Below are 27,305 nucleotides of genomic sequence, written 5' to 3'. Positions count from 1 at the left end.
TTAAATTTAAAGTTAAGAAGTTAAAAAGTATAGATATAATTTATAATAATTAGATTTCGAAAACGAGACTTAATATTTATATTTACGAAAATAATTATAGAAGATATATTTTCTTAAAAGACTCTCGAAAGAAGTCTTAAGTTATAATATTATAAAATTATAAAATAATTAAAATAAGAAGATTCTTTAAAAGGATTTTAGAGTAGATACGTTAAATCTTATAATAAATCTTTATTTATAGATAATACTTATAATATTCTTATTACATAACTAGCCTATATAGATCATTACGAAAAACCCTCTGCCGACCTTAATATACGGCTTGCTACTGTATGTTGACTGGTATAATCGTCCAAACTAAAACAAAAATCCCCGATCCTCAAAATTCTTCTCTTGCTTCCTTAGACTTAGCTCATTCGCAACTCAAAGACTGCCGCGCGATGTCGACGTCTCTTCCAGTGCGTAGCCACCCAGCGTCCGCGGAGAGCTCTTACTCTCGCGGAGAAGTCATTGCTGCCATCCAAGACTTCTACGAATTGTTGATCAAGCTACCCTACATAGAGCCAAACGCTCTCGTCTTGCCACCTTCGGAAGGCTGGTCAGGCGTGAACGCGCAGAAGCTACGAGATAGAGGGAAGACAGAAGAAGTGATTGAACTACTTCGGTATTTACCTTATCTGCGCGCCCCCGCGCCTGGGAAGAGATGGATGATTGGGCCCGACACTATCATGATCGCCTATTGCGACGGCGAGGTTTACGATGAAATCAATGATTCTCTTCAGCCGGTTCCGGGCCATTGTATTTGGCTCACGGATTACGAATCCCGGGACGGTACCAGTCTTCTGTTCGATACTCATACAGGTGCGTACATGTCGCTTGCAACAAGTTGCCTGTTCACGGATCCCAGTAATTGCCTAGCACTAGATCGGCTAGTTGATAATCTACATAGATACTATCACCGAATGGACGAGTTTGGGACATCATATTATGATTGATTACGAAGAATATGAGAATATTCCCACGCAGGACAAGTGGATGGCGCACCCGACCATGCCCGCGGCCGCTTTCTTCCGCCTCTGGAAGCAAAATTTCGAGAAGCTGGTCTGGATGGCCTTCTACAATCCCCGGGGGTCGGCAGGTACTGCGCAATGGTGTATTTCCTCTGCGACGCTTCAGGAAGAAGAAGAAGATAGGCTGGCATCAGATGATGACTTCGAGCCAGATGCAGATGAGCAAGGAGACGACGAGGAGGGTGGAAGCGAACCGGACGGTGAAGATGACATGGATGATGAGGACGGACTGATCCCAGATGAGGAGTTGGACGAGTTAATGGAGGATGCCTACGGCGAAGAAGCTCCCCAGAGGCGGATAGACCTGCAGTCCGAGAAGAACACTGCTGAGTACAAGCCGGTGGATCTTCCGCCTCCAGAGCTTGCAGAGCCCGCAGATCAACGCCTGCTTCACATCATGATCAGAGAGCGGAAGACCAAAGTGAGCCCCTCGCTTAGTGACGAAACGTGGCAATATCGCAAATGAGGATGAGCACAAATGAGCTAACGTGGGTTTCGGGATCTAGGAAGTCTACGAAATTTACACACGGAATGGTTGGCCTTCGAATTTTGACCGGGAGAACTGCAAAGTTATGCTCGCCGATTTCTGTGAACGCGAAGAAGGTCCAATAAACCGGTTGCGTTAGAAGTTGTCAGACCATGATAACACGGCGACACGCCAGAAGATGATCGAAAAGCATCAAGAGAAGCTGCATTGTATTCGAAATCGGAGCTATTTCTGGTCATGACGGTCTTGAAAGCACTGGTGCTACTCTCTACTTAACCAGAGTAGCTGAATGACTGGATACAAATTTTCCTGCACGTGAAAACAATATAGATCAATCAATCCCTACCGTAGGCCTCGGAATTAAATCAAGAGCTAGTTGCGCACCGCCGCCGCCAACTTTCGGTGCCATCGGTGTCGCCGCAGGTGGCAAACCAGTATCCACCGCCGTCGGCTCCGCTTCACTCGCCCTTGGCATTAAGGGACCTTTCGGCGGGGCACCGTATACTGACGAACCCTTCATTTCCTTCAGCTCGTCGACGCAATTCGTACTGCGACACTTGCGTATGCCCAGCTCGGCCAGGGACTCCGTTAGCTCATATTTAGTGTCTCTTTCGTCAAAGCTCAAGTCCATGTCCAGAGGATCAATGAACCGCTTCTGATATCCTGCTCGGGGAGGCTTGTTCTGGATAACGGCGAGGGGAGGCGGATTCGAGTATTGATCGACTGACTGGTGTCGCTGGCGGTTACTCAGGGCGGCGTACCAAGGGTCACTATTCAGTAAAGCGAATCCTGGATCATCGACGAGCGTTGAAGGCCAGCATGGATTCGCCGTGATGCCGAAGTCCGGCTGGTGCGGATACGCATCAAATCGAATTGATACTGTAGCAAGAGTAGTAGTCACGTCCGCAGTATAGACGGACGTGTCTCGGTCAGGACCGTGGATCATTCGGTCGAATCGAACATTTCTGGTTGACGCAGGTGGTTTACCGTCTCCGCTGTAGCGGCAGAGCCCCAATCCAAATAATGCCGCACCTGCAGCCTGGTTCTGGGTTCCCGGTACCATCCTTACATACTGGTCGTGGAGATCTTGATCTTGCCAGAAGCCTATGGGAGGATATTCATCTCTCTCGCAGTTCAAGTTTGGTTCTTGCATGTAGCCATTCCACCTGATTATGAGTTAACAAAGAAGGAGATCTTTTGATAGGCATGCAAGAACGCAAGATGGGAGTGCATAGGTATCAAACCATCAAGGAATCGCGATGACTAGTATCAGCTCAATGAAGCAATAGACACTTACCAGTCATTATTGTGTTGATCAGTCCAATCAACCGTAATCTGCTCGCCTCTTCCTCCTTGACGATAGTTGAATCCAGAGAATGTCGGACAAGTAAGAGGGTTGTATCCACGCTCACCTGCGTCAACGAGAATTTGGTTAAAATCAATTACAGATGAGTAATGCTGGCAAGCCTGTGGCCATCGTGCTCCGTCGCAAACTCTTTGCACACCTGGATCTGGATTCACGTTCGAGTCAGAGACAATTTCGCCTACTCAGCAGAATAACATACGCTCAGTGTTGATGGGTTGCTTGGCTTCCGTGCTTGATATCGCTCGCTTGCAGTTCGGCGCGCGCTTATTACATGCTGAACTTGTTGGTTCAGGATCGTGGCTTGAGGTGGGCGGACGTGTCTCTGGAAGCTTGCTGGGCTCATCTGAATATTCACAGCTATGATCAGGATTTGCATTCCCGAAGAACTGACAGATCTCACCCGGTGAGAGACTGTGCTCCTTGCCGAAAACCTTGAATTCGGCTTTTCCCTCCTTCTCGATGCCTTTGACACACCCTTCGATAAGCGCGGGCGTCGCTGCGAGCTCGGCAAGATCGAGGATCTCCCCTAGTATCTTCAGTATGGCTAGAGATTGTGTAATGTACGACTCAGTGATAAAAACTTACCGAAAATGGGGATCAGGTCTTCCGCAAGTTCCAGTGGTGCGAGAAGGGCCGGGACGGCCACACGGCAGAAAGCCTTCGCCGCCAAGTCTAGAGCCGCCTGTTGAGCGGCGGCTTCTGCAGCATCTTTGGCAGCATCTGCCGCATCTTTTTCAAGCTGACTCTTAGAAGGTGGCGGTGAGAAGCCGGCGCAGCAGTAGGACTGGAGACCACCATTGCAGGTTTGGCCCTAGATGGAAATAGTCAACACAACCTTCGCAATACCTCCGACTACGATCATAACCCTCTGTGCTGCTTACTTTCTTCCCGTTTTGTACGCTTGTGTCAGTCACAACTTCAGTTTCACCTACTTTAACTTTAGTAGTTTACTCCTCCCAAGTCAACTCTGTCTCGACCCTACCATCAGCGCAACCCTGAATACACGACATGCCGACACCGCGGTATCCTCGCCACTGACACTTGCCCATGGTTGTGCCGTCATTGCAGCAAACACTCCGGTACTGGTTTTTCGAGCATCGGTCCCTGGTTACGGACATTAGACTTTTGTTTCTACAACCCATGAGTCAGGACGCTATACCTCGTGGAAATTTGTCCAGGCTGACCAAAGACTTCAGCGACCTTATTTGTTCCTGATTTACACTTGGCATTGCAATCTGTGGTGTAGCAGCTTAAAGATGCGGCTTGATCACTGGACATCTGCTGTGCGTTTGCCTGCTGATCTGGGGTGACGTTGGGAGTAGAACCAAGCCCATTGGACTGGGTCTGATCCTTCTGATCCATAGCCCATACCATGAGGCCACCTAGACAGCGTTGACTAGCGAAGTTCTATTGGCAATTGGCATCAGTGACTTTACACAGCCCCGCGAGGGTTTTCGAGAAGTTTCTGGCTCACCTTCTTCTGCTGAAAAGTATCTGTGTCATCGTATGAAATCCACTGGTTACTATCCCAAGTGATCCACTTCACCCCAGCTGTATGATCCCATGTCGGTGTCAGGCTGTTCTGCGTAATGATATTCTGGATCTCTTGGTCGTCGAGTATCCCAGAGGTGCCCGAGCAAGGCCCAGGATTTGCGCCTCCAGAGAACTGGCAGACGTCGTTGGGAGTATTACATGATGGATCTGATAATGTGAAGGATCGGCCGTACTAAGGATCGGTCAGCTATCAACCTGACGTCAGCATAGCGTTTTATTTTGTTGTCACGTACCCACGCCATTCCAAGAGTAACTTTGTCTGCCTGAACACCAGCCCGCCAGAGAAGGTCCAATCCCAGGTCAATCTCGGTAAGATTGGTGTGAGGGGCGATGTACGGGCCAACAAACTGCGACTGGGCGTCCCATACTCCATGAAGATCCTATGGCCATTTAGCATCGAAGTGTGCATTTTCGGTGTGAATTAACTCACATATGACATGAAATTGAACCAATCAACAGACTCCTGGAGCGAATTTACGTCGAAGTGCTGGAGATACCAAAAGCTAGTTGGAAGCGTCATGGACAGTCCCTTCTGGCCCAAAGCAGCTTTGAGCTCCTTGGCGAGTGCAACATAATTCTCGGTATCGGCTGGCTGACCACCACGATCATCTGCTTGGGGATACTCCCAATCGAGATCCACGCCTATGAAAGTGAGTGGACGAGCATAGAAGATTACTGGGTTTCCTACCGTCAAAACCGTACTGGTTCATGAACTTAAGAAGACCGTTGATGAATGTCTGCCTATTTGCGGAGGTTGAAGACATGACGCTGAACGCCTCCTGAGTTGGGCCAGGATCTGTGAAAGACCACCCACCGATGGAAATCCAAGTCTCAAGTCCGTTGTATTTCTCTTTCAGGGCGGTGAAACGGCCTAATAGGGACGCAGAATTTGAGTCCATGGGCGCAATTTGGAAGCTGCTGGGATCGAAAAAAGCAAAGGCGAAATTGATGTGAGTGAACCCAGAGAGATTGAGCTCCTCAGGGGTGACCTAGAGTCATGTAAGCAGCGTGGGAAGCGATTCCAAAACATAGCTCGTACCGATTGGCATGTCCGAGTGGCAGCCCAAGACTCGTAGTAGCTTCAGAGCTTGGTCAGCTACCTATTCTTTTCTATCTTCGTCCAAACTCACCCAATTGTGCGCTGACCCACTTTGGAGCCGCCGCAAGACGGTTGAGGGGGAGGACCGCATCCACCAAAATCCTTTTGACAGCCGGTGTCACAAAAGTCAGAGGTACTTCCGCAGAAGCTGCAGGCAAAGCAATTAGCCACAGAGAGTTTATGTTGGAAGGGAAATTGACCCAAATTGCGAACAGCACACGTTCAGAGGACAGTGTTGCTGGCCAGGAGTCCCATATTGTCCACATTCAGCTTTTGCGTTGCAATTCGACCTGCATCCAGTACCACACTCCGTTGGAGAATAGCCACACAGACCGTTTGAACCACAACACGCCCCATTCTCACAAGGAGTATCTGGGTTACAAGTTCCCACAGGTAGGGCTCTTAGCTTCAATTGATTCACAAAAGAACGGTTGGGATCATATTGCGGTAATGCAAGGGATCCCAAAGCCCAAGATAAGACCACAACGTGCCACAAGCGCGACATTGTCATTTTTTTTGAAAACGAGAGAGAAAAAATATATCGCGACTAAAGATAGACGAATGGGACGACAGATAAGTCTTGCTCGAGACCAGAAACCTCAAAACCAGAAGATGGAGGAGAATAGAAGCCCAAAAGCTTTAAGAGCAAGAGAAAGATGCTATGCAACCAGACGCTGACAGCGTGCGGACGTGGGTACATAAGTAAGTAAGCGAGTAGTTTCGGTGAGTTCTGCGCCTCACGGCGGGCTGATGGGATATCCTGGACAGATCAGATGTACCGGAATCGCTCGAGGATGCAGTAAAGGAATTGCCTGAACTGCAGGTGGCCGACGTTGGTGAACTGGAGGATAGTTACATGAAAATTTCCGCATCCCCCCAGTACCTGTATGTGCCTGTAGGTCATCCTGCAGGAATCTCAGCTGAGGGTACAGCCGTGCTTTGCTCCTCTGAAACAGTACTGCAGAAAGGGCATCCGACTGCCAGAATAGTCTAGGGCTGCGGGTGGTGGGGAGGTGAAAAAAGATTTAAGCTCGAGGGGATCAGCATGCTGTAGGATGTACTCGTATATACCCGGAAGTGCCCGATACCTGGTAATGCCCGATCTAAAATCCGATAAGTCCGGCGTAGCATCAAAATGTCTACCTTTTACTAAAATTCTATAATAACTCGATATAATAATAAATAAATAATAATATTAAACTTTTATTACTATTAATATTAATATATCTAAAAATTCAATTTATCTTTTTTTTAACTTTATCGAGTTATTAATTTATAAAAAAATCGTTAATATCTCTTCTTCTACTATCTCTTCTTTTTCTATCTCTTCTTCTATTATATCTTTTTAATTACTTTCTTTTAAAATCTTTAAATTTAAAACTATTAAGTATATTTCTCTTATTAATATATTTATAAAGATTTTTCGAAGTTATATTATAATATTTATAGATCTTATTATTATTATTAATAATTTTAATCGCTATCGACTATTTAATATACTATAAAGAAAATTATTAAAATATTATAAAATACTATTTTAAGATTTAATACTTACGATTTAATTTAACTTTAAAATATTTAAGTTAATTATATTATATTATTATAAAAGCTCTTTTCTATTTAAATATTAAATATTAAATAACTATATTTACGCTACGTAACGAAGTAAGATAAAATGAGATTTTAGATATTTAATATTACCTCGCTTCGAAATAAGATTTTAACGAGGTAAGATTAAATCGAGATAATATTTTTCTATCGAGATAATAAGAATATCTCGCTATTTCGTTAAGTCTATTAATTAGATTAACTTAAAACTATTATTCTTATAATATCTCTATAATATTTCTCTAATATCTTATAAATATAATCTTATATATATTTTAAGTATCTTTCTAAATATTTATATTTTATACTCTAATTTAGATTATAATATTATATTTTATACTCTATTTTATTCTATTTCTATTATATAATATTAAAATTTAGAGAAATTACTTAAAGGTATTTAGGGTCTATCGAGTTAATAAAGTATATATTAAAACCTCGACTTCGGGTCGAGGCGGGGTCGAGGTTTCGAGCTTCCTCGAAACCTCGACCCGATCCCCTTCGAAACTCCGTCGAGGTTCCTCGCCCCGTTACGCAGCGTAACTATATTTTAATAAAATATATATTTAATTATTATTCTTTTATTTCTTTACTAAATTTCTTTAAATTAAAATTTCTATACTCGTGTATATAGTTACTTACTTATCTATATTCTTACTTACTTACTTACTTACTTACTTACTTACTTACTTACTTACTTACTTACTTACTTACTTACTTACTTACTTACTTACTTATTATCTTAAATTCTTTTCTTAAGATATTAAAATAAAAGTTTATTTAAAAATATATTATTAATAATAGTCGCGTTAAGATATAATAAATATAAATAAAATTTATATATTAGATTATAAATAATTTAAAGAAGCTAATATTTTATTATATAGAAGTTTAAATAAAATAATTTATAAATATCTATTTTTATAATTTTTAAATAATAAGTAAAATTAAATTTATTTATTTATTAGCGAAGCTAGTAAATAGTTATAAATAAGTAAACTATTTTTTAAACTATTTTTTATAATATTTTACAATATTATAAAGTCTCGATAAAAATATAATATCTTATTTGTATAGATATGTAGTAAAATCAAAAACAATGTCATATTTTGGTGTTGCGCCGGACTTATCGGATTTTAGATCGGGCATTACCAGGTATCGGGCACTTCCGGGTATATACGAGGAGCCCTAACCCTGAATGCCGTACTGAGGCAGCCTGTTACCTTAGGCTCTAATAGGTCCGAGTTGCGAAACAGGCATCACTGCATCAGCAACTTTTATGGAATTTATTTTGGCTGGCAATAGGTGTACACCCGCTTTCCATGTACACCCCCCTCATATCCGAGTGCTGCTTCCGGGGCTACGTCTTATCTAATAGTCAGCCCGGCTTCCTTTCAACGCCCGGACAGTCTTCAACGCCTTATATCTTACTATCTACAGAGTACGTCACTCGTAAACAGAATCCTCCCTTTCTTTAGAGGATTTATCCTGTATATACTCGCTGCTACACTTTTTCGGTGCGCTGAATCTCAAATATAATAGCCCTCCGGGGGTCAACAATAAAGTTGTTGTTTGTGTAGGCAGGGGGGTGTACATGTATCGAAAGGGGGTGTACACCTATTGCCAGCCTTTATTTTTCTTTTATGATATGCATGAGGCTGATTGCGAATAGGCGCGCAGGGTGAAGATTAAATGTTGCAGTTCAAATAGACTGCGTTCCGAAGGCGATTCTGTAAGCAAGAAAGAGTCTAGAATCTTAGAGACAATCCCTTGTAATCGTACTTTAAAAACAACCTGAAACCAGTCTGCTGATATTTCTTTTCACCGCCGCACGGAGTATCTTTTTTCCTTTCCAGCTTTACTAATATCTTACCAGCATTGATCCTGCGGGATATTTTAATCTCTTTTACATCCTTTGCACCATCATATGTCTCTCATCAACGTCAGCAGGGATCCTTCTCTCGTGCGGCATGGAGTGTTCCTCTTCAGCTTCTTGGCTGGCTATGTTACAAGCAAATATTGGGGGCAAGCCGTTGTCTGTGAACCTATCCCACCGCCGGTATCAAGTACGGATCATGACTCATTGCCCAGATGCTCTTCCCCCTTGATCTCATAGCCTTAAATATACTTTCCTTTGCTATTGCTTCGTTTTCTAGTCTTCGCTCTCGTTTTGCACAATGTCTTCGAACTCAATCCCTGGAAGTCCAGATAGCATGGGAGCTCTCATCTTGGCTTTGGCCACGTGGGGTGCTATGATCTTGCCTGCCTACTCTCAATTCAACATGTGGCCGTCGGTAGACTCTATCCGACTGGCATCCGCTATGGATTTCTCGGTGGATTGTTTGAATGCAATGTAGGCATATCTAATCGTCAGATCGGTAAAGACGACTAAAGCTTCTTCTAGGAACACTACCGTGACTTGCGAACCCGATCTCTTCCGCATGGCTGGCCAAGTCGATCTTTACTATTGGGTGCAAGATAACATCACTGATCTCTGTACGCCGTCTTGTATTCAATCAAGCAGTGATTGGCTGGAAGGTATATACAACACTTGTGACGGTCAAACTATCACGATTGACAGCAAGATGGTGCCGGTCGCATCTGTGGCCATTCGTTACTCTGATGGCGTTGGCCTCACTTGTCTTACAGATGTGTATGAATCTGTCTCCAGATCTCGAGTTTGACTGATCCAAGTCCAGTCTTACGTTGTCTTACAACCAAACTTCGGGATCGGATCCAAATACAACCGCATCGCCCATTTCAGTGAATGGAACATCAACAGCTCCGGGAAACGACAATTCCATCCCTGGGAACGGTACTACCGTTGAGCTCAACAACTCGACATTCAACTATTGCTTTTTGGAGGCTCAGAACTGGGTGGGCATTGATATTACAGCACCTGATTGCACTTTGGACTCTAGCCAAACTCTCTGCACTGATCCTGATGCGGCGAATCGTATCGTGAGTTTCAAGTCTCACTCTATTGCTACTCGAGCTCATCTTAACTATTACCCCCAAGGCAAATCTATACAACGATACAGTTGTGAGTCTTGCAACCTGTGAATGCTATGTAATGGCTCACGATGTCCTAGCTTTGCAGCAACTGCTTCCTAAGTGTCATGTGGTGGCGCATTAACTCTCCATTTCTACCGGACACTGACGAATCCGACTATCTTATTGAGCAATACCAAGATATTACTGATGTTTGCAATGTCACGATGCCACCATCGCTCATTCGCGCTCTTCCTTCCTATCCCGCTGCCCCGAGCCCACCCTACCTTACCCCAGGTACGGATCCAAACGCTAACTTGACAGCCTCAATTAGTGGGACTTGCGGTGGTCAGACCATCTCAAGAAGTAACAGCAAACGTGACGGCATGGAGGTAGCCGAGCGCGACTCTGAGCTTCTTGAACTTGAGAACGACTACAGTGGTTATGCAAGAGTCAAACGTGCTTCTGCCGGGTCTTGCGATTCCCTTTCACAGTCTTATGGTGTGACTACCGGTGATCTCCAGTCAATAACTGGTAACGACGACTGTTCTTTCAGTGCATCATCAATTTGCGTACCACTCAAGTGCGAGGTCGCACAAGTCGGCAATGACCAGTCCTGGTGAGGGCCAAGATCATTCAAAACTTTGCGCAACTGGTGATACTGATTCGGATAGTGCTTCCATTGCAAGCTCGTTGTCTACCAGCAGCATCAACGTCACGATTACTCTCTTCCTCCAATGGAACCCTAATATAATTGGACTCTGCGACAATTTGACGACAGACCAATATATTTGCAGCGGGTAAGGGAGTCAATCGCCTCCTATCAAGCCCTTTCTCTCGCACTAACATTTGAGACAGACCACTAGGAGGCGGATATACTTTGCCGGCGCCAATTAGTGGTATTAATAGCAATGCCGGCGCACAGCAACGAGGAGGCCAAGGAAGTGGTACCAATCCCAATGGTCCTGATGGTCCTGATGGTCCCACACCCAACAGCACGACGAGTGCCCCGACACAACTAGGCATTGCAAAAAATTGCAATGCATATGCTTACGCCGACACCAATAGCACCTGCTATGACATGTCACAAAGCTTCCGTATCACGCTTGCACAATTGACGACCTGGAATCCGGTCCTCGGATACCCCGATGGGCACAATTGCACCACACAATTCTGGGCTGGCTACGACTACTGTGTCGGCTTACCAGGGAACTCAATCAGCTCTTCTAGTACCAGCACTAAGTCATCTTTGACTATCTCGAGCCTTCCATATCCCACCAAGAGCGATATAACTCCTGCTTGTGACAAATATGCCGAGGCCAAGACTGGCGACTACTGCTACATTTTTGCGCAGAATAACAACATAACCACCGATGAGCTATATAGCTGGAATGGTATCCTCGGATCAAACGGCACTAGTTGCTCCACGGAATTCCAAGCAGGATACGATTACTGTGTGAGTGTCATATCCAGCTTGTGATGAGCTCTGTGGACTGACCTCGATCTGAACTAGGTCGGCGTGTCTACAAAGTCCGCAACGATAATAAGCGCGCCAGTCCCCACGTCTTCCACCACTACATCCTCAGTGTTACCTAACCAAAGCGGGTTGGCAAGCAACTGTAATAAGATCGTCGCAGCGCAGAAAGGAGACACGTGTTATTCCTTCGCCCAGAACAACGGTAAGCCCCCTTTCTGATAAAGACTCGCCGTTGCTAAAGGCGCGGTGACGGCGACGTGAAACTCATATAGGCCCGGTAGTGCTAACAAAACAAAACAGACATCACGACGACGCAATTGTACACATGGAACCCTGTTTTGGGGACTAATGGCGCAAATTGCAGCTCGGATTTCTGGACCGGGGAAGGATACTGCGTGGGGGTCAGCTGATGGATATCGGAAAGCCAAGAGGAGGTGGGGCCTGTTCTGAGTTGAACATGATGCTGCGGATACGCGACCTGCCTTGTAGAGAGTTGAGATGGTCTGTTATGTCGATCGTATTTAGGAAATGACATACTTCAAGACAAGTATGGTCTAGCATCTCGCGAGGACTATCCGGGCTCCTTCTGCGACCGCTGTTTTTGTCTTTTCATATTTTCCTCCCGGCCGTCCAATTTACGTAGGTGTTCGTGAAACTTGGCTCAATACAAGCCTCGGGAATCTTGTGAGACATATTATAATTAGGATGCCAAGTAGATTTGAGCAAAAAGTGGCCGCAGATGAAGTCTGAACGTTATAGTTGTGTGCCGGGGACCTGCTGTTTTGATTTGACACGCAGGGTCAATAGGGAGGTTTAGCAATGTGATTTAAAAGAATGATTCAAAACGAAAAGGGTAATAATTCAATAGGCTAACCATATAGAGTAGTTATTAGCCTCGTCGATCACCTATAAATTAAATTACTATTTTATATATGAAATAGTAATTTAATTATAAAGTTATTCTATACGACGTTAGCGTAACTACTTATTTAAATATAGTAAAAATAAAGAAATAATCTATCCATCTATCTAGATGTTATTATATATATCTCTTATTCTTATAGTATATAATAACTACGAGCCATTCAGCTAATTACTTAGTTAGCACTATCTATCCTATTAGCTTACTACTTTACTTAGTTAGCTACTTAGTTAGTTACTTAATTAGTTACTCTATTAATCACTTAGTTAGCTACTTACTTAGTCACTTAGTTTAATATTCTAATATATACTAGGGCGCGAGCTTTCTAGTAGTGAAAAGCTTATCGAGTACTAGTTTTTAACTATTTTTAATTCTTAGAGAGATCTTCTAAAACCTCTCGAACCCTTCGAGAACTCTTTAAAGACTCTTTAAGAGCTTTTATCGAGAGGCTATTAAAGTAAGCTTAAAATTTAATTATTTTAATAATATTTAATTAATTTTAAGTTTACTTTAATAGCTTCTCGATAGAAGCTCTCGAAGAGCCTTTAAAGAGCTTCGAAGTATTTAAAAGATTTTAAAGAATTTAATTTTAAGAATTAAAAGAGATATTAGAGAGATATTAGAGAGGGATATTAGAGAGAGATATTATATTTTATTTAATATACTTAGAGAAAGACTCTTTAAAACTCCTCTAATTCTTTAAAAGCTTTTTAAGAATTTTTTAAGAGCTTTTATCGAAGAGGCTCTTCTCGTAAGCTCGATAATTTAAATAAAAATCTTAGTTTTTAATATATCTTTATAAATACTTTATTAAATTTTATCTATATTATATTATTTAAAAGCGTATAATTAACTCTATAACTCTATATACTTAATTTATTATTATATTTTTAATAAAAAAAAAGAAATTAAAAAGATAGATTTAAGGATTTTAAAGTTTTTTTCTAGCTTTCTTTTTTAAATATATTTATATATACTCGCTTTTAACTTAGAAATAAAGAAATAAGATAAGTTTTAGCTTTAAAATTATAAAATCTAAAGATTTAATTAATTAACTTTAAATTTATAATTATCGAATATTTTATAATTTCAGTCTTAAGTAATAAGAAAGTAAGCTTTTTAATAAGAGAAGAAGTAATATAATATAAAGAATATTACGAAGATAGTTAATAGTAGTAGTAATATAATAGATCTACTCTTTATAATTATATACTAGCTCGATACTTAATAAGAGAAGAAACTACTATAGTAGATAAATGCGAAGAATATTACGAAGATAGTTAGTAGTAGTAGTAATATAATAGATCTACTCTTTACGATCTTATATTAATTTATTTAATTAGCTACTTAGTTAGTTACTTAGTTAATTACTTAGCTAAAGTACTTAGTTAAATAAGAGAAGAAAATATTATAATAGATAAATAAGAAGAATATTATGGAGAAACTAAGCGGTAATAAGACTATTATCGTTAAGAATATCGCTTAGCTCTTTAAGATCTTACATTATATACTCTCTATAATTCTACGTTAAATTACTATATAGTAAGCGAAGAACGATACTATAATTTAATCTACTATCTTCGCGTATCTAGATAATATTATATTATAGTATATTACTATAATAAGTATATAAGAGAAGAATCTACTACGTCGATTATAGCTAATTAGATCTCTATAAATAAGAGTTATCTATTAAATAATATACATTTAAACGAATTAAAATCGTTCGATATATCGAAATATAGTTACCGCGTATCTCAGTTATTATATTTTTCAGCTATCTAATTTTATACTATATTTAGAATCTAGTCTCGAAGAGATTTTAAAGAATTAATTCGTTCGTTCTATAAATTACATATCTAATATTCTAATACGATATCTTCTTTCGATAGTTATTTTATTATTCGAAAGCTTTTACTACGATAGAAGAACTCGTAAGATATCTAATCTGATATCTTTAATTCTTTTCGATATTTCGATACTTCTTACTACGAGAATATGATATTTCTCTATTTTTTATAAGTAATTATTATATACTTTACTGAGAGAACGTATCTATAACGTAGTATAGTAGCGATTATAGCTCGATAGTCTAGTAATATAATTATAAAGATCGTTATAACGAGAGTTTTCTTATTAAAGAAGTTTATAATATATATATATAATAAAAGAAGAAGAATAAGTGAAATTTAAAGAGATTTATACTTCTTCGATAAAGATTTCGTCGAAGTCTATAATATTACCTAATCGGGTTAGCGGTAGAAGAATAGAACTATTCTCGTTTTAAATTATTTCTTTTAAAAAAACTGCTAAATCTTTCTAATAAATCGTATACTTTAGAGAAGTAAGAATTTATAAAGGATTGAAAAGAGCGAGAAGAGAGTTTATAATATATGAATCGAAAGAATAAAAGTATAATATCGAGTAGATAGTAATAACTTCTTTACTAGCGATAATTTTATATTACTTTAAATACTTTAATAGAGTTAACTTCGAGTTATATTATAACTTCTAGAAGAAGACTAAGAATAATAAGATAGTAGAACTCTTATATAGTACTTAGTTAAGGTCTTTTTATAGGTTATTTAATATATGATATAAAGATATTCGTTCGATCGTCGAGATGCTATTATTAGTCGCCTTACGATTATAAGAGATAAACGTTTTTCTTTAGTTATTCTAGAAACTAAAATATGTGCTAAAGCGCGAGCTTTTCAGTAGTGAAAAGCTTGCCGAGTATTGACTTTTTAACTACATTTAATTCTTAGAAAGATCTCTTAAAACCTCTTAAACTCTTTAAAAGCTTTTTAAAAACTCTTTAAAAATCTATATCGAAGAGACTATTAAATTAATCTTAAGATTTAATAATTTTAATAAAATTAAACTTCTTTAGAATTTACTTAAAGAGCTTCTTTAATATAAACTCATAAATTTTTAATCTTTTTTAAAGAAATTAAGAACTTTTAAAAAAAAAAATTAAGAATTAAGAAAGATATTATAATAAACGAGTAAAGGTCTATAAATTAAATTTATAATTTTTTTTTAATTAGAGCTATCGAGTAAGTAGATAAGCGATCTTTAATAAGCGAACTTTGATAAGCGATATTTAAATTCCTTGCGCTTTACTAATTATAAGACTAAATTTCGAAATTTATAAAAATTCGAAAAGCATAAATAGATTATAGCGCTTTAAAATTTAAAAAAAAATCAAAATTTTAATATAAAATAAAAAAGTAATTCTATATATTAATAATATATATCTATTTTTTTAATAAGAGAGACGTAGAAGGGCGAGATTTTAATAATTACGAACGTTAATTTATTTACTCGCGATAAGTTAGTCGATTTAATTAAAGAGCGTAGCGAACTCGAATTAATAATTAACTATATATATAAATTTAAGATTTTTAAGCTTAGCTCTATCTTATTCTTTTATATATACTAATATACTTAGAGAGAGATTTTCTAAACTCTCTTTAATTCTCTAAAAACTCTTCGAAGACTTTTCGAGAACTTTTCGAGAGCTTTTATTAAAGAGACTTTTCTCGTAAACTTAATATCTTTACGAATATTTAATTAAATTTTATCTACGCTATATTATTTAAAAACGTATAATTAACTCTATAACTTTAAAAAATTATTTTATTATTATTTATAAGTTTAAATCTATGAATTAAATTTATAAAAAGTAATTTTTTATTTCTAATATCGAGATTGTTAGAAAAGGGGCTTAAGGGTTCTAAGTAAGAGAACCTTAAATTGCTTAGCTCACGTACGTCTAACGTATACTTGGCGGAGTCTTAGCGAATAAGCTTAAATAAGCGATCCCTCTCGAGTCTCCTTTATTTCCTTAAGAATTAGTTTTACTACCAGATTAATATACGAATATATCTATTTTTCTAATTTCACATTACTATATAACTCTAAGACTCTTCGAGTCTAATAATTCTAATCGAAAAAACAGAAAACGGAAAACCTTAATGATATATCGATCGGTTCGATCGATAAGTATAAGCTTTACACAATCGACTCGGCGGGAAAAGAGAAACTCTTATCGAAGACTCCGCAACGATAAGGGTAAAAATAGAAATAATATCTATTCTATCGTTAATCTACGAAGGCAAAATACTTTTAAATAATTAAGGCGAGTTATAGACTCTCGTCGAAATCTATTTTAATAATAGCGTCGAGATAAATATAATAAGCTAGCGTTTTACGGTTAAGTAGAATCTAATTAAGATTAATAATCTCTTATTAAAATCTATATAGATAAATAAAAAATTAACTTATTACTATAGTATCTACTCGATAATCTATCGCCTATAAAATAATTAAAAACGTATTAAGCGCTACGAATATATTTTCTATACTATTAATAAGAAAGATCTCTTAATAATTTTAAATCTTTTAATCTTAATTAATAAGCGGATTAAAATAAATATAGAAGATCGAATCTAGTATTTCGACGTCGAAAAGTAATTACTCGAGATTCTAGCGCTATAATAATTCGCAGATATCTTAAAAGAATATAAGACTATTTATATATTAGTTATAGCTAAAATAGTAATCGTAAATAAAAAATATAAAATTAACGCGATTGAAATATAAGGTATTTATATAGATAGCGTAGAGATTATTCTTAAACTTTCTAATAAGTTAAAAGAATATAAAGATATATTCTTATCGAAAGAAGTAAATTAACTATTATTATATAAGAGTCGCGATTATACTATTAAAATTATAGCGAAATTATTATTTAATTTACTATATAACTTATTTAACGTAGAATTAGCGATACTAAAAACCTATCTCGATAAAGCTTTAACGAAAAATTAGATAAGATATTTTACGAGTTCGATAGAAGCTTTAATTCTCTTTATTTCAAAAAAGGATAAAGATTTATATTTATATATTAACTATCGTAGACTAAATAAGATAACTATTAAAAATCGATATCTATTATTCTTAATTAGCGAGATACTTAACTATCTAAATAGTTTTAAGCGATATATTAAATTTAATTTAAAGAATACTTATTATTATATATAAATTCGTAAAAGCGATAAGTAAAAAATAGCGTTTCGTATATATTATAGATACTTTAAATATCTAATAATATTATTTAACTTAACTAACGCTCTAGTAATCTTTTAAGCTTATATTAATAAAGCTTTAATTAAACTAGTTAATTAGTTTTACGTAATATATTTAAATAATATTCTTATATACTTTAAAACGAAGAAGAAATATCTAGATTATATAAAGTAAGTACTTAATTAACTTAAACGATATAGCCTTTATATAAGTTTAAAAAAATATAAATTTTTCGTTATAGAAGTAAAATTTCTCGACTTTATAATATCTACTATTAATATTACTATAAATAAATATAGAGTAATTATAATTTAAGAGTAATTAAAATTAAAAGACTATTATAACGTATAAATCTTTTTAGAGTTTATAAATTTCTATCGAAGATTTATTTATTACTATTTCTAAATTATAGGCCCTTTAATAGAACTTTTTAAGAGAAGTAAAAAAGGTATTAAGTTAGAATTATTTCTATAGCCCGACGCTATAGAGTATATATTTAAAGAGCTAAAGAGCGTCTTTATAATCGCGCCTCTTCTTAAATATTTTAATTCTCAGCTTTTAATTCGAATCGAAATTAATACTTTATTATTCGCTATAGCGGGTATATTAACTTAACTATATACGAATAAATAGTAATATCTAATCGCTTTTTATTCGAGAAAGATAATTAATATAGAGTATAATTATAAAATATACGATTAAGAACTTCTCGCGATTATTATAGTATTTAAATACTAGCGCTACTACCTAAAGAGAAGTTTTTACTCTATTAAAATTCTTATTAATTATAATAATTTAAAGTATTTTATAAGATAATCGATATTAAATAGTAGATAAGCTCGCTAAATAATAAAACTTTCTTTATATAATTTCTTAATTTCGTATAGACTAGATAAGATAAACTCTATCGATATACCTTTAAAACGTTTTAATTATAAAGGCGAAAACGAATTAATTAATAGACTTCTCTTTATATTATAGTAGAAACTAATTAAAATAAAAAGTCTTTCGAATTCTATTCTAGCTATTATTAAGATAGTTTATAAAGATAGCGTAAACTATATATATAAGAAATATAGTTTTAATAGTAAATACTCTATCGTATTAAATAGTCTAAGTATAGATAAGAGTCCCTTAGATATTAATCCTCGAGAAGAAGTATTTATAAAAAAGATAATATTTAAGAATTTAATAACTATCGCAATATAAGAAACTTACTTAAATATAATATATTCTTCGAGATTTAAAGAATTTTAATCTTTAATAAGAGAGAGCTTAAGTAAGATATTTACTTAATATAATTATAATATAATTAATAAGCGACTTAACTCTATTACTAGAACTACTAATTATAAATAGCTTATTTTATATTTAATTATCGAAGTATTAATAATTAGTAAAATAATATATAATATAAATAATAAGCTTATTTATAAACTTATAAAGATATTTTAATAAGAGAACGCTCTTATTAAATAATATAAAGCTAATAAAATATTAGATAAGTAAATATAGAGCGTCGATAATTAAACTTAAAATAACTAGAGGCTATTAAGATATAATAATAGATTATATATTTTTAAGAAAGACTTAATCTAAGAAGAGCTATTAAAATACTATTATAACGATTTTATAATTAGATATTTTAATATTAATAAGATATTCGAGCTAATAAATAGAAAATATTACTAAAATAATATTCGCGTAGATATTAAAGAGTATATTAATATATACGATATCTATTAGCGTATAAAGATAAAACGCTATTATTTCTATAGTAAACTAGATATACTTCTTTTATTAACGAGATTATAAAAGAAAATTATAATAAATTTTATTATAGATCTTTCTTCTAGTAAATATAAAGATTATATTTATAACTCGATCCTTATAATAATTAATCGATATATTAAAATATTAAGATATATATTTATTAATAAGATAATTAACGCTATATAACTAAAAGAGTTATTTATAAAGAAAATTATTCTTTAATATAAAGTACTAGAAGATATCGTTATAAATCGAAAATCTATTTTTATAAATACGTTTTAATCGAAAGTTTACTATTAGTTATATATAAAACGTAGACTAAATACTATCTTTTATCTATAAATTAACGAATAAATAAAGCGATAAAACTAGATTCTAAAATATTATTTAAAAATATACTATTTAAAGCGATAAGACGATTAAGTAGAGCTTCTATTAATCGCGAAATTTATATATTATTATAGCGAGTATAAAATAATTAATTATAATTTATTCTTCGCTATATATAAATATTAGTCGAAACTTAAGTTAATCGCTAAGAATAGTACTATCGAGAAAAGAGTACTCGTAGCGAAAGAATATATTAAAGAAATTGATTTAATTTAATAAGAACTTATAAGACGCTAGTAAAGTGTATAAAAAACGTAATCGAAGTCTTATAATAAGAATTATAAATCGTAAAGATTTAATCGCGATAATCTTATTATACTTTTTATAAAGAATTTAAAATAAAAGAGATTAAGTAAAAAGCTTTCTAATAAGCTAATTAGTTTATTTTATATTTAGAAGTATATTAAAATATAAGCATATCGACTATAGCTATCGCCTATCTATTAAATTCACTCTATTTTTTATATATTATTACTGAAATTATATAAACGAAGACTTAAAGATCTAGATATCTCTAAGTATTCTATTTCTAAATTAATAAAAAATAATGAAGAATATTCGATGAAATTTATATATAAGAAGTATATAAGAAAGAATAAGATAGAATATCTTATTCGATAAGAAGATTATTCTAAGAAGTATAATAAATAACTTAATAAAGAAGTTATAGAGAATATATAAGACTTAATTAACGAGTTTAATAAGTATAGCTTATAAATACGAAAAGTGTAAGATATAGATATTAAAAAAGGGCTCGAAGGCTAACGATTTTAAAAAATATCTAAAAATAAAGAACTCAGCTATAGAGAGTTAAATCTCGAATATTATAATAAAAAATAGTATTAAAAGAACTAATAAAAAGTATTAATACTCGAAGATAATAGAGAAAAGGCTATATTGCTAGAAGTAATAGATGTCGTAGTATAAGATATATATAGATAAAACGGCGGGCTAATTAAATCTCTTAAAGACTCTATCGAAGTCATTATCACCGACGTCGTTATTATTAAGACTATTCCTCGAACCGCCCTTGTAGATAAACCCCACTTTATTATTCATCTTATTATCATTATTCTTCTCTTCTTCTTTCTCTTTATCCTTCTCTTTCTCTTTATCTTTACTATTATTTATCTTACTCTTATTTTTATTACTCTTAGAGTTCGAGCTTAACTTAAAGAGTGTAAAAGATATATTTATTAGCGAAAGATTAATCTAAAATATAATTAATATAGATATAAAGAATAAGAAATAAATGTAAAAAGTATAAGTATATACGATAAAGTGTATAGCGTCGTAGATACCCGTTAGAATATCTAGAATCTTTCGAAGAGTCTTTATTTTATTAAGCGAAGCCGCTTCGCTATTTAACTTCTTCTTTATTTTTAATTAATTTTTAATATATTAGATTATTATTAAGATCGTATTAAAGTATTTATAAATAATCTTAAATCGCGTAATAAATATAAAATTAAGGGTATCGAGGATAAGAAGATAATAAATAATATAAATATATTATAAGCGAACGCGAATTATAGCGTTAGCGTCGATAATAATATATTTATTTATAAAGATCTTTTAAGTAAATTAGTAGACGCTATAAATACGTTTATTACGCGTTATTTATACGAAAACTTATTATAATATAATCGCTTTAAAGGCGAGCGTAATAATAATACTTAATAATTATATTATTACTATTATTAAATATAATATTATACGAGCGAATAATATACTTAAAGACTTATTATATATAGCGATAATAGATATTCTCATTTAATATCGATAAGGATTCGGCGCTACGAAGAGCGAGCGTAATAAATTATAATTATTAATATATAAGAAATATATATATAACTATAAGATCTTTTAAGAACTTACTATAATAGTTATAACGTCTATATAATATATTAATTAAATATATATTTATTATATATTTATTATAGAGAGCGTAGATTATTAAGAGTAATAAAGAAGTATTAATAAAATAGAAAAACTTTTTAAAGAAAAGTAAATATTATTATAGTCTATACTCTAATTATATATATCGCGTATTTAAATTACTACGTTAATAGCTACTCTATATATTATTATAATTATATCTAATCTATAAGAGTATATCTAATATTATCTATTAGTATTATATACTTTTATTATATATTTATAATATATTATATTTACGCTATACTATTATAAAGAACTCTTTTTTTTCTTTTTCTATAAGATTTAAAGAGTTTTAATAAATCTTCTAATAATAAAAAAATATTCTTTCTACACTAAGATTTAAGAACGAATCTTTAAAGAAAGAAGATAATTATTAGAAAAGAGGCTTAAGGATTCTAAGTAAGAGAACTCTAGATTACTTAACTTATATACGTCTAATATATACTTAGCGAAGTCTTAGCGAATAAGCTTAAGTAAGCGATTCCCCTCGAGTCTTCTTTATTTTCTTAAGAATTAATTTTACTATTAGATCGATATACGAATATATCTATCTTTCTAATTTTATATTACTATATAACTCTAAGACTCTTTAAGTTTAATAGAGATTAAATTCGACTCTCGAAGAGTAAAAATACTTTAATTTAAGATTTACTTAAAACTATAAGATCGAATTCTAGAATTTTTAAATTATTAGAAAGCGTAGAATAAGTTCTAGAATTTAAAAAAATAGTAGTAAAATTTTAATAGAAAAAAGAGAATTTATATTAATAATAAATTTCTAGAAAGTTAATTAACTATAAATTAATTTAAATTTAATTAATAAGAAGTTAATTTTAATATCTATTATAATCTTTTCATTTTAATTATTATTATTATTATTTTTAATTAATATATTAATATATATAAAAGAATAAAATAGAGTTAAATTAAAAAATCTTAAATTTATATATATAGCTAATTATATATTTATTAAATCTACGCTCTTTAATTAAATTAACTAAGTTAGCTCGTTAAATCTCTTACGTCTTCTTATTAAAAATCTATATATAGAAATATTATACTTTAAAATAACTAGCTCTCTAAGAATATTATTACTTTATTAATCTATTTTTATTCTAGCGATATATATATCTAAGTAGTATTCGATATTTCGAAGACTTTAATTTATTAATCGAAAAGATATAATATAATATAATATATTAATCTACTATATTATACTCTAATAAGATATAAGATATTAAGATTTATATAATTTTATATCTAGTATAATATGAGATCTTAATAATATATATTATAAAATAGTATATTTATAATATTATATTATAGAATAATATATATATAAGATATCTCGATTAAGATTTCTATATTTAGAAGTATTCTCGTTATCTATTATAATTATCTACTATAACTATCTTTAATATAACTTTCTATTATAGCTACTTCTATTATAACTATCTATTATAACTATCTCTATTATAACTATTACTATTATAGCTATCTATTATAATTATTTCTATTATAACTACTTCTATTATAACTACTAGCTAGAAAGATATAATATAATATAAGATATTAATCTATTATATTATACTCTAATATAGTATAAATTATTAAGATTTATATAATTCTATATCTAATATAATATAGAATCTTAGCGAAATATTCTACGATATAATATATCTATAATATTATATTATAAAATAATATATATATAAAATATTTTAACTAAAATTTCTATATTTAGATATATTTATTCGATAAATTCGATATAATAGCTATTATTATTATAACTATTATTATTATAGCTATCTATTATAGCTATTTCTATTATAGCTATTATTATTAATATCTATTACTATTATATCTATTACTATTAATTATATCTATTACTATTATATCTACTACTATTATATCTATTACTATTATATCTATTACTATTATAACTATTATTATTTATTATTAAAATAGTTTATTATTATATAATAGTTATAATAGTAATAGCTATAATAGAGATAACTATAATAAAAGTAACTATAATAGAGATAATTATAATAAAAATAGTTATAATAATAATAGTTATAATAGTAATAAAGTTATAATAGTAATAGCTATAAATAGTAGTAACTTTATTAATAGATTATAACTAGTTATCGTAGTAACTATAATAAGATAAAAGCTATAATTAAGAATAAAAAGAGATAAGATAGTAGATAGATTTAGCAACGTAATTTAAAAGAATAATTTAAAACGAAATTTATAAATTAAATTACTATTTTATATTATAAAATAGTAATTTAATTATAAAGTTACCCTATACGGCGTTAGCGTAACTACTTATTTAGATATATAAAATTAAATAATTAGCTAGTAAACCTATTAAGCTTTTATTATATATATCTTCTATCTTTTAATAAGTAATAACTAAGCGAAAAGAGGTTTCTAATATTTATACGTTAAATATAAGGCCTATAAAGAAGTCTTAGTCTAAAAGAAACGACTCTATATCGTTTGAAAGTCGCCTTTATTTTGTTAGAAAATTCTACTCTTATTAGTAAGTTAATAACTCTTTATAGTATATAGATCTCTTAAAGCTATATTAGAGTATTATCGCGCTACTTTTCTTTTCTATTCGTCTAAAATATAATCTATTATACTTTTAATTAACTCTTAAGAAATCTCTAATATACTATTAATAGAATAAAGATCTTACGATTTTATAACGTCCTTAACTACTTCCTCTTATAAGCGAAAAGAGAAGAAATAATATTATTCGAAAGTCTTTTAGAAGAAAAGAAAGAGTTTTTAAATTATATATAAGAGAAAGAGTAAAGAGAAGAAATATATATCGTTAGCTAAGAAGAGAAAGATAGTAATAACTTATCTTTATAAAATAATTTTAATACTATAAGATTATATATAAATAAATAAAAGTAAATAATAAAGAATCTACGAAATTAAATTAATAGTAGTCGATTAATAAAGAACTCTTAAACTCTTAGCTTCGACTCTTATATTATATATATTAAGAAAACGTTATTATAAATAATAGCTAGATTAGCGTCTTATAGTAGAAAAGCGATTAATAGAGAATAATAAGATTCTTATTATAGATATTACTCTTAAATATTAAGCGAGATATAAAGTAAACTCGATAAGACGATTCTAAAAAAGAGTATAAGAGAAGTTTATAAAGGTTACTAAGCGAGATTACGCGAGTATTAAATACGTATATAAAGAAGTATCTTAATTATAAATATAATTAGCTAAGATAGAATAAAAAAGTAGATTATAGTTATAAGATATAAGAGAATATATAAACTTAGATGATAAATAATTAAGATATAGTAATTTAGATCTTTAAGAAGAAGAAGAATATTAATAAAGTAGCTAAAGAAAAGAAGCTTTAAGACTCGAAATATTATAATTGAGATCGCGAGCGTCTTAATGAGAGAATAAGTAATAAGAAGAAGAATATTATTATTAATATATTCGACGATAAAAATAATAAGACTATTATTTAAGATGATAATATTAATAATAATATTAACGACGAGAGTAGTACTAACGATATTACTTTTATACCTTATCTTTTTATATCTCGTTATTTTATATCTTATTATTTTATATCTTTATCTTATAATATTAATATGATTAATAGAATCGAGACGATTAAGCTCTATTCTCGACTCTTTTAATTATATATATATATTAATTAACGATCTAAGTAGCGTAAGCGAGTCTTTTAAAAAATTACTTTTATAAAGAAAGAAGAAGAGAAATATCGCTAGTAAATAGTATAGGAAAAAGAATATCTCGAGAAATCGCATCTATCGAAGAAATAGTCGAATTAGAATTAATTATAACTCGTTTTCTAAAATAGCTAATAGATCGATCTATAGTAAATAATTCGAAAGAATCTATAGTAAATAATTGAAAGAATTAGTAAATATTTCGAAAGAATATCTCGAGATAATTTATATTAAGATAAATCTCGTATAGTAAGTATTACTTTCTATTACTAGGCGCGTAATCTAATTTAATAATAATTAGATCTATTTTGATAATAAGATTCTAAGATATAAATAAGAAGATCTAGAGTATAATTAATTAAAATTTCATTATTTAAAGAAATTAGATCTTATATTTTTTAGCTAGAAAATATAAGAACGTCGCTATTTAAACGAAGCTAAGAAATATTAGCGATATTATATAAAGTCGATTATATATTAATAGAGATTTTAAGATAAGCTTTTAAGATTATAATATAAGAGATATAGATATAAAGCGTCTCGAAATAGTTTTAAATTATACGCTTAAAGATAAATATAAAGTATAAGATAATAGCGAGATATTAGAAAGAAATGTGTAAAATAATACTTCTAATATTAATAGCGATAACGAAAAGATATATAAATATTCTTTTAAGATTATAGATTATATATATTTATAATATATAGATTATATAGAAAGCTTTATCGAAAGCGTATAAATCGAAAGAATCGAAATCGTTAAAATAGTCTACTTCGAAAAAACGAATAACGCGATTAAAAGTAGTATTATAATATTACTTAATATATATATCTTATCGCCTAGAAACGTTATAAGAATATCTATTTTTCGTAATATGACGATACTTTAATTAATAAGTAATAAGATTCTTACGTAGTTCTTTATTACTATTAAAAATACGTTTATTAAACTTAAATATTTACGTAAATTTACTCGTAAAAAGTTTATTATACTTTCTTAAACCTCTAGCGAACTTTAAGACGTTTGAAAGAATATAATTTAATATATTTATATTCTTTAAAGATATCTTCGAATAATTAGAAAATAACTAACTTAAATTCTTATAAAGAAATTATATTCTAAATATTAGAAAGTAGATAGCGTAGAAATAGAAAGCGCTTAGTTTTATAAATACTCTTCTTAATACTTAGCTATAGTATAAATTTTTTTTTTATTATTTATTTTTTTATATTTATTTAAATTTTTTTTTTTTTTTATTTAAAAAATTTTTTTTTTTTTTTTTTTTTTTTTTTTTTTTTTTTTTTTTTTTTTTTTTTTTTTTTTTGTTTTTTTTTAATTTTTTTTTTTTTTTTTTTTTTTTTTTTTTTTTTTTTATTTATTATATTTTTTTTTAAAAAAGTTTTTTTTTTGGGGTTTTTTTTTTTTTATTTTTATATTTTTTTTTTTTTAAAAAAAAGGGCCTTTGTGGGGCCCTGGGGGGGGGGGGGGGGGGGGCGGGGGGGGGGTTTCTTTAAATTTCCCCCCCCAAAAGGGGCTCCCCCCCGGGCTCCGAAGACAGACAGTGCAAAATTCGCAACGTTCCGAGGACTCTTCCCGAAAGATCCACGATTTTAAGGATAATATGCCTTGTGCTCCGAGGTTTACTCCCCGAAGACTCCTAAATACCCGCTTATTGCGGGGCTTAAAATTTTACCATTAGAATTTTTATCTATAGAGCTATTAAGTGAAAGGCCTTTAGTTTATCTTCGTATTAATATATAATATAAAAATAAGATTATATTCT

At 32.0% G+C, this 27,305-nt stretch overlaps 3 protein-coding genes across 3 annotated transcripts; 2 read left to right on the top strand and 1 right to left on the bottom strand.

Moving 5' to 3' along the window:
• Positions 1 to 440: 440 nt before the first annotated feature.
• On the top strand, positions 441 to 1,696 carry HO173_005997 (uncharacterized protein; the record flags this gene model as incomplete). The annotated part of the gene is made up of 3 exons (XM_037307909.1): positions 441 to 861; positions 950 to 1,491; positions 1,577 to 1,696. 3 exons carry the CDS (start codon positions 441 to 443, stop codon positions 1,694 to 1,696), a joined length of 1,083 nt encoding a protein of 360 aa, XP_037165169.1.
• A 192-nt stretch (positions 1,697 to 1,888) lies between these two features.
• Positions 1,889 to 5,842, bottom strand: HO173_005996 (uncharacterized protein; the record flags this gene model as incomplete). The annotated part of the gene is made up of 13 exons (XM_037307908.1): positions 1,889 to 2,723; positions 2,855 to 3,068; positions 3,123 to 3,449; positions 3,509 to 3,734; positions 3,805 to 3,851; positions 3,906 to 4,027; positions 4,083 to 4,330; positions 4,398 to 4,649; positions 4,711 to 4,857; positions 4,908 to 5,119; positions 5,166 to 5,466; positions 5,517 to 5,556; positions 5,628 to 5,842. 13 exons carry the CDS (start codon positions 5,840 to 5,842, stop codon positions 1,889 to 1,891), a joined length of 3,186 nt encoding a protein of 1,061 aa, XP_037165168.1.
• Positions 5,843 to 9,361: 3,519 nt separating this feature from the next.
• HO173_005995 (uncharacterized protein) lies at positions 9,362 to 12,062 on the top strand (the record flags this gene model as incomplete). Its single annotated transcript, XM_037307907.1, has 9 exons — positions 9,362 to 9,537; positions 9,589 to 9,837; positions 9,884 to 10,145; positions 10,204 to 10,227; positions 10,277 to 10,794; positions 10,850 to 10,975; positions 11,034 to 11,631; positions 11,689 to 11,854; positions 11,953 to 12,062. 9 exons carry the CDS (start codon positions 9,362 to 9,364, stop codon positions 12,060 to 12,062), a joined length of 2,229 nt encoding a protein of 742 aa, XP_037165167.1.
• Positions 12,063 to 27,305: the final 15,243 nt, after the last annotated feature.

Source organism: Letharia columbiana (assembly GCF_014066305.1).
Source record: "Letharia columbiana isolate WasteWater2 chromosome Unknown Sc0000017_s0, whole genome shotgun sequence".
Taxonomy (NCBI): Eukaryota; Fungi; Ascomycota; class Lecanoromycetes; order Lecanorales; family Parmeliaceae; genus Letharia; species Letharia columbiana.
Note: the sequence above shows the minus strand (reverse complement) of the source record. Positions and strands in the feature narration are given on the sequence as shown.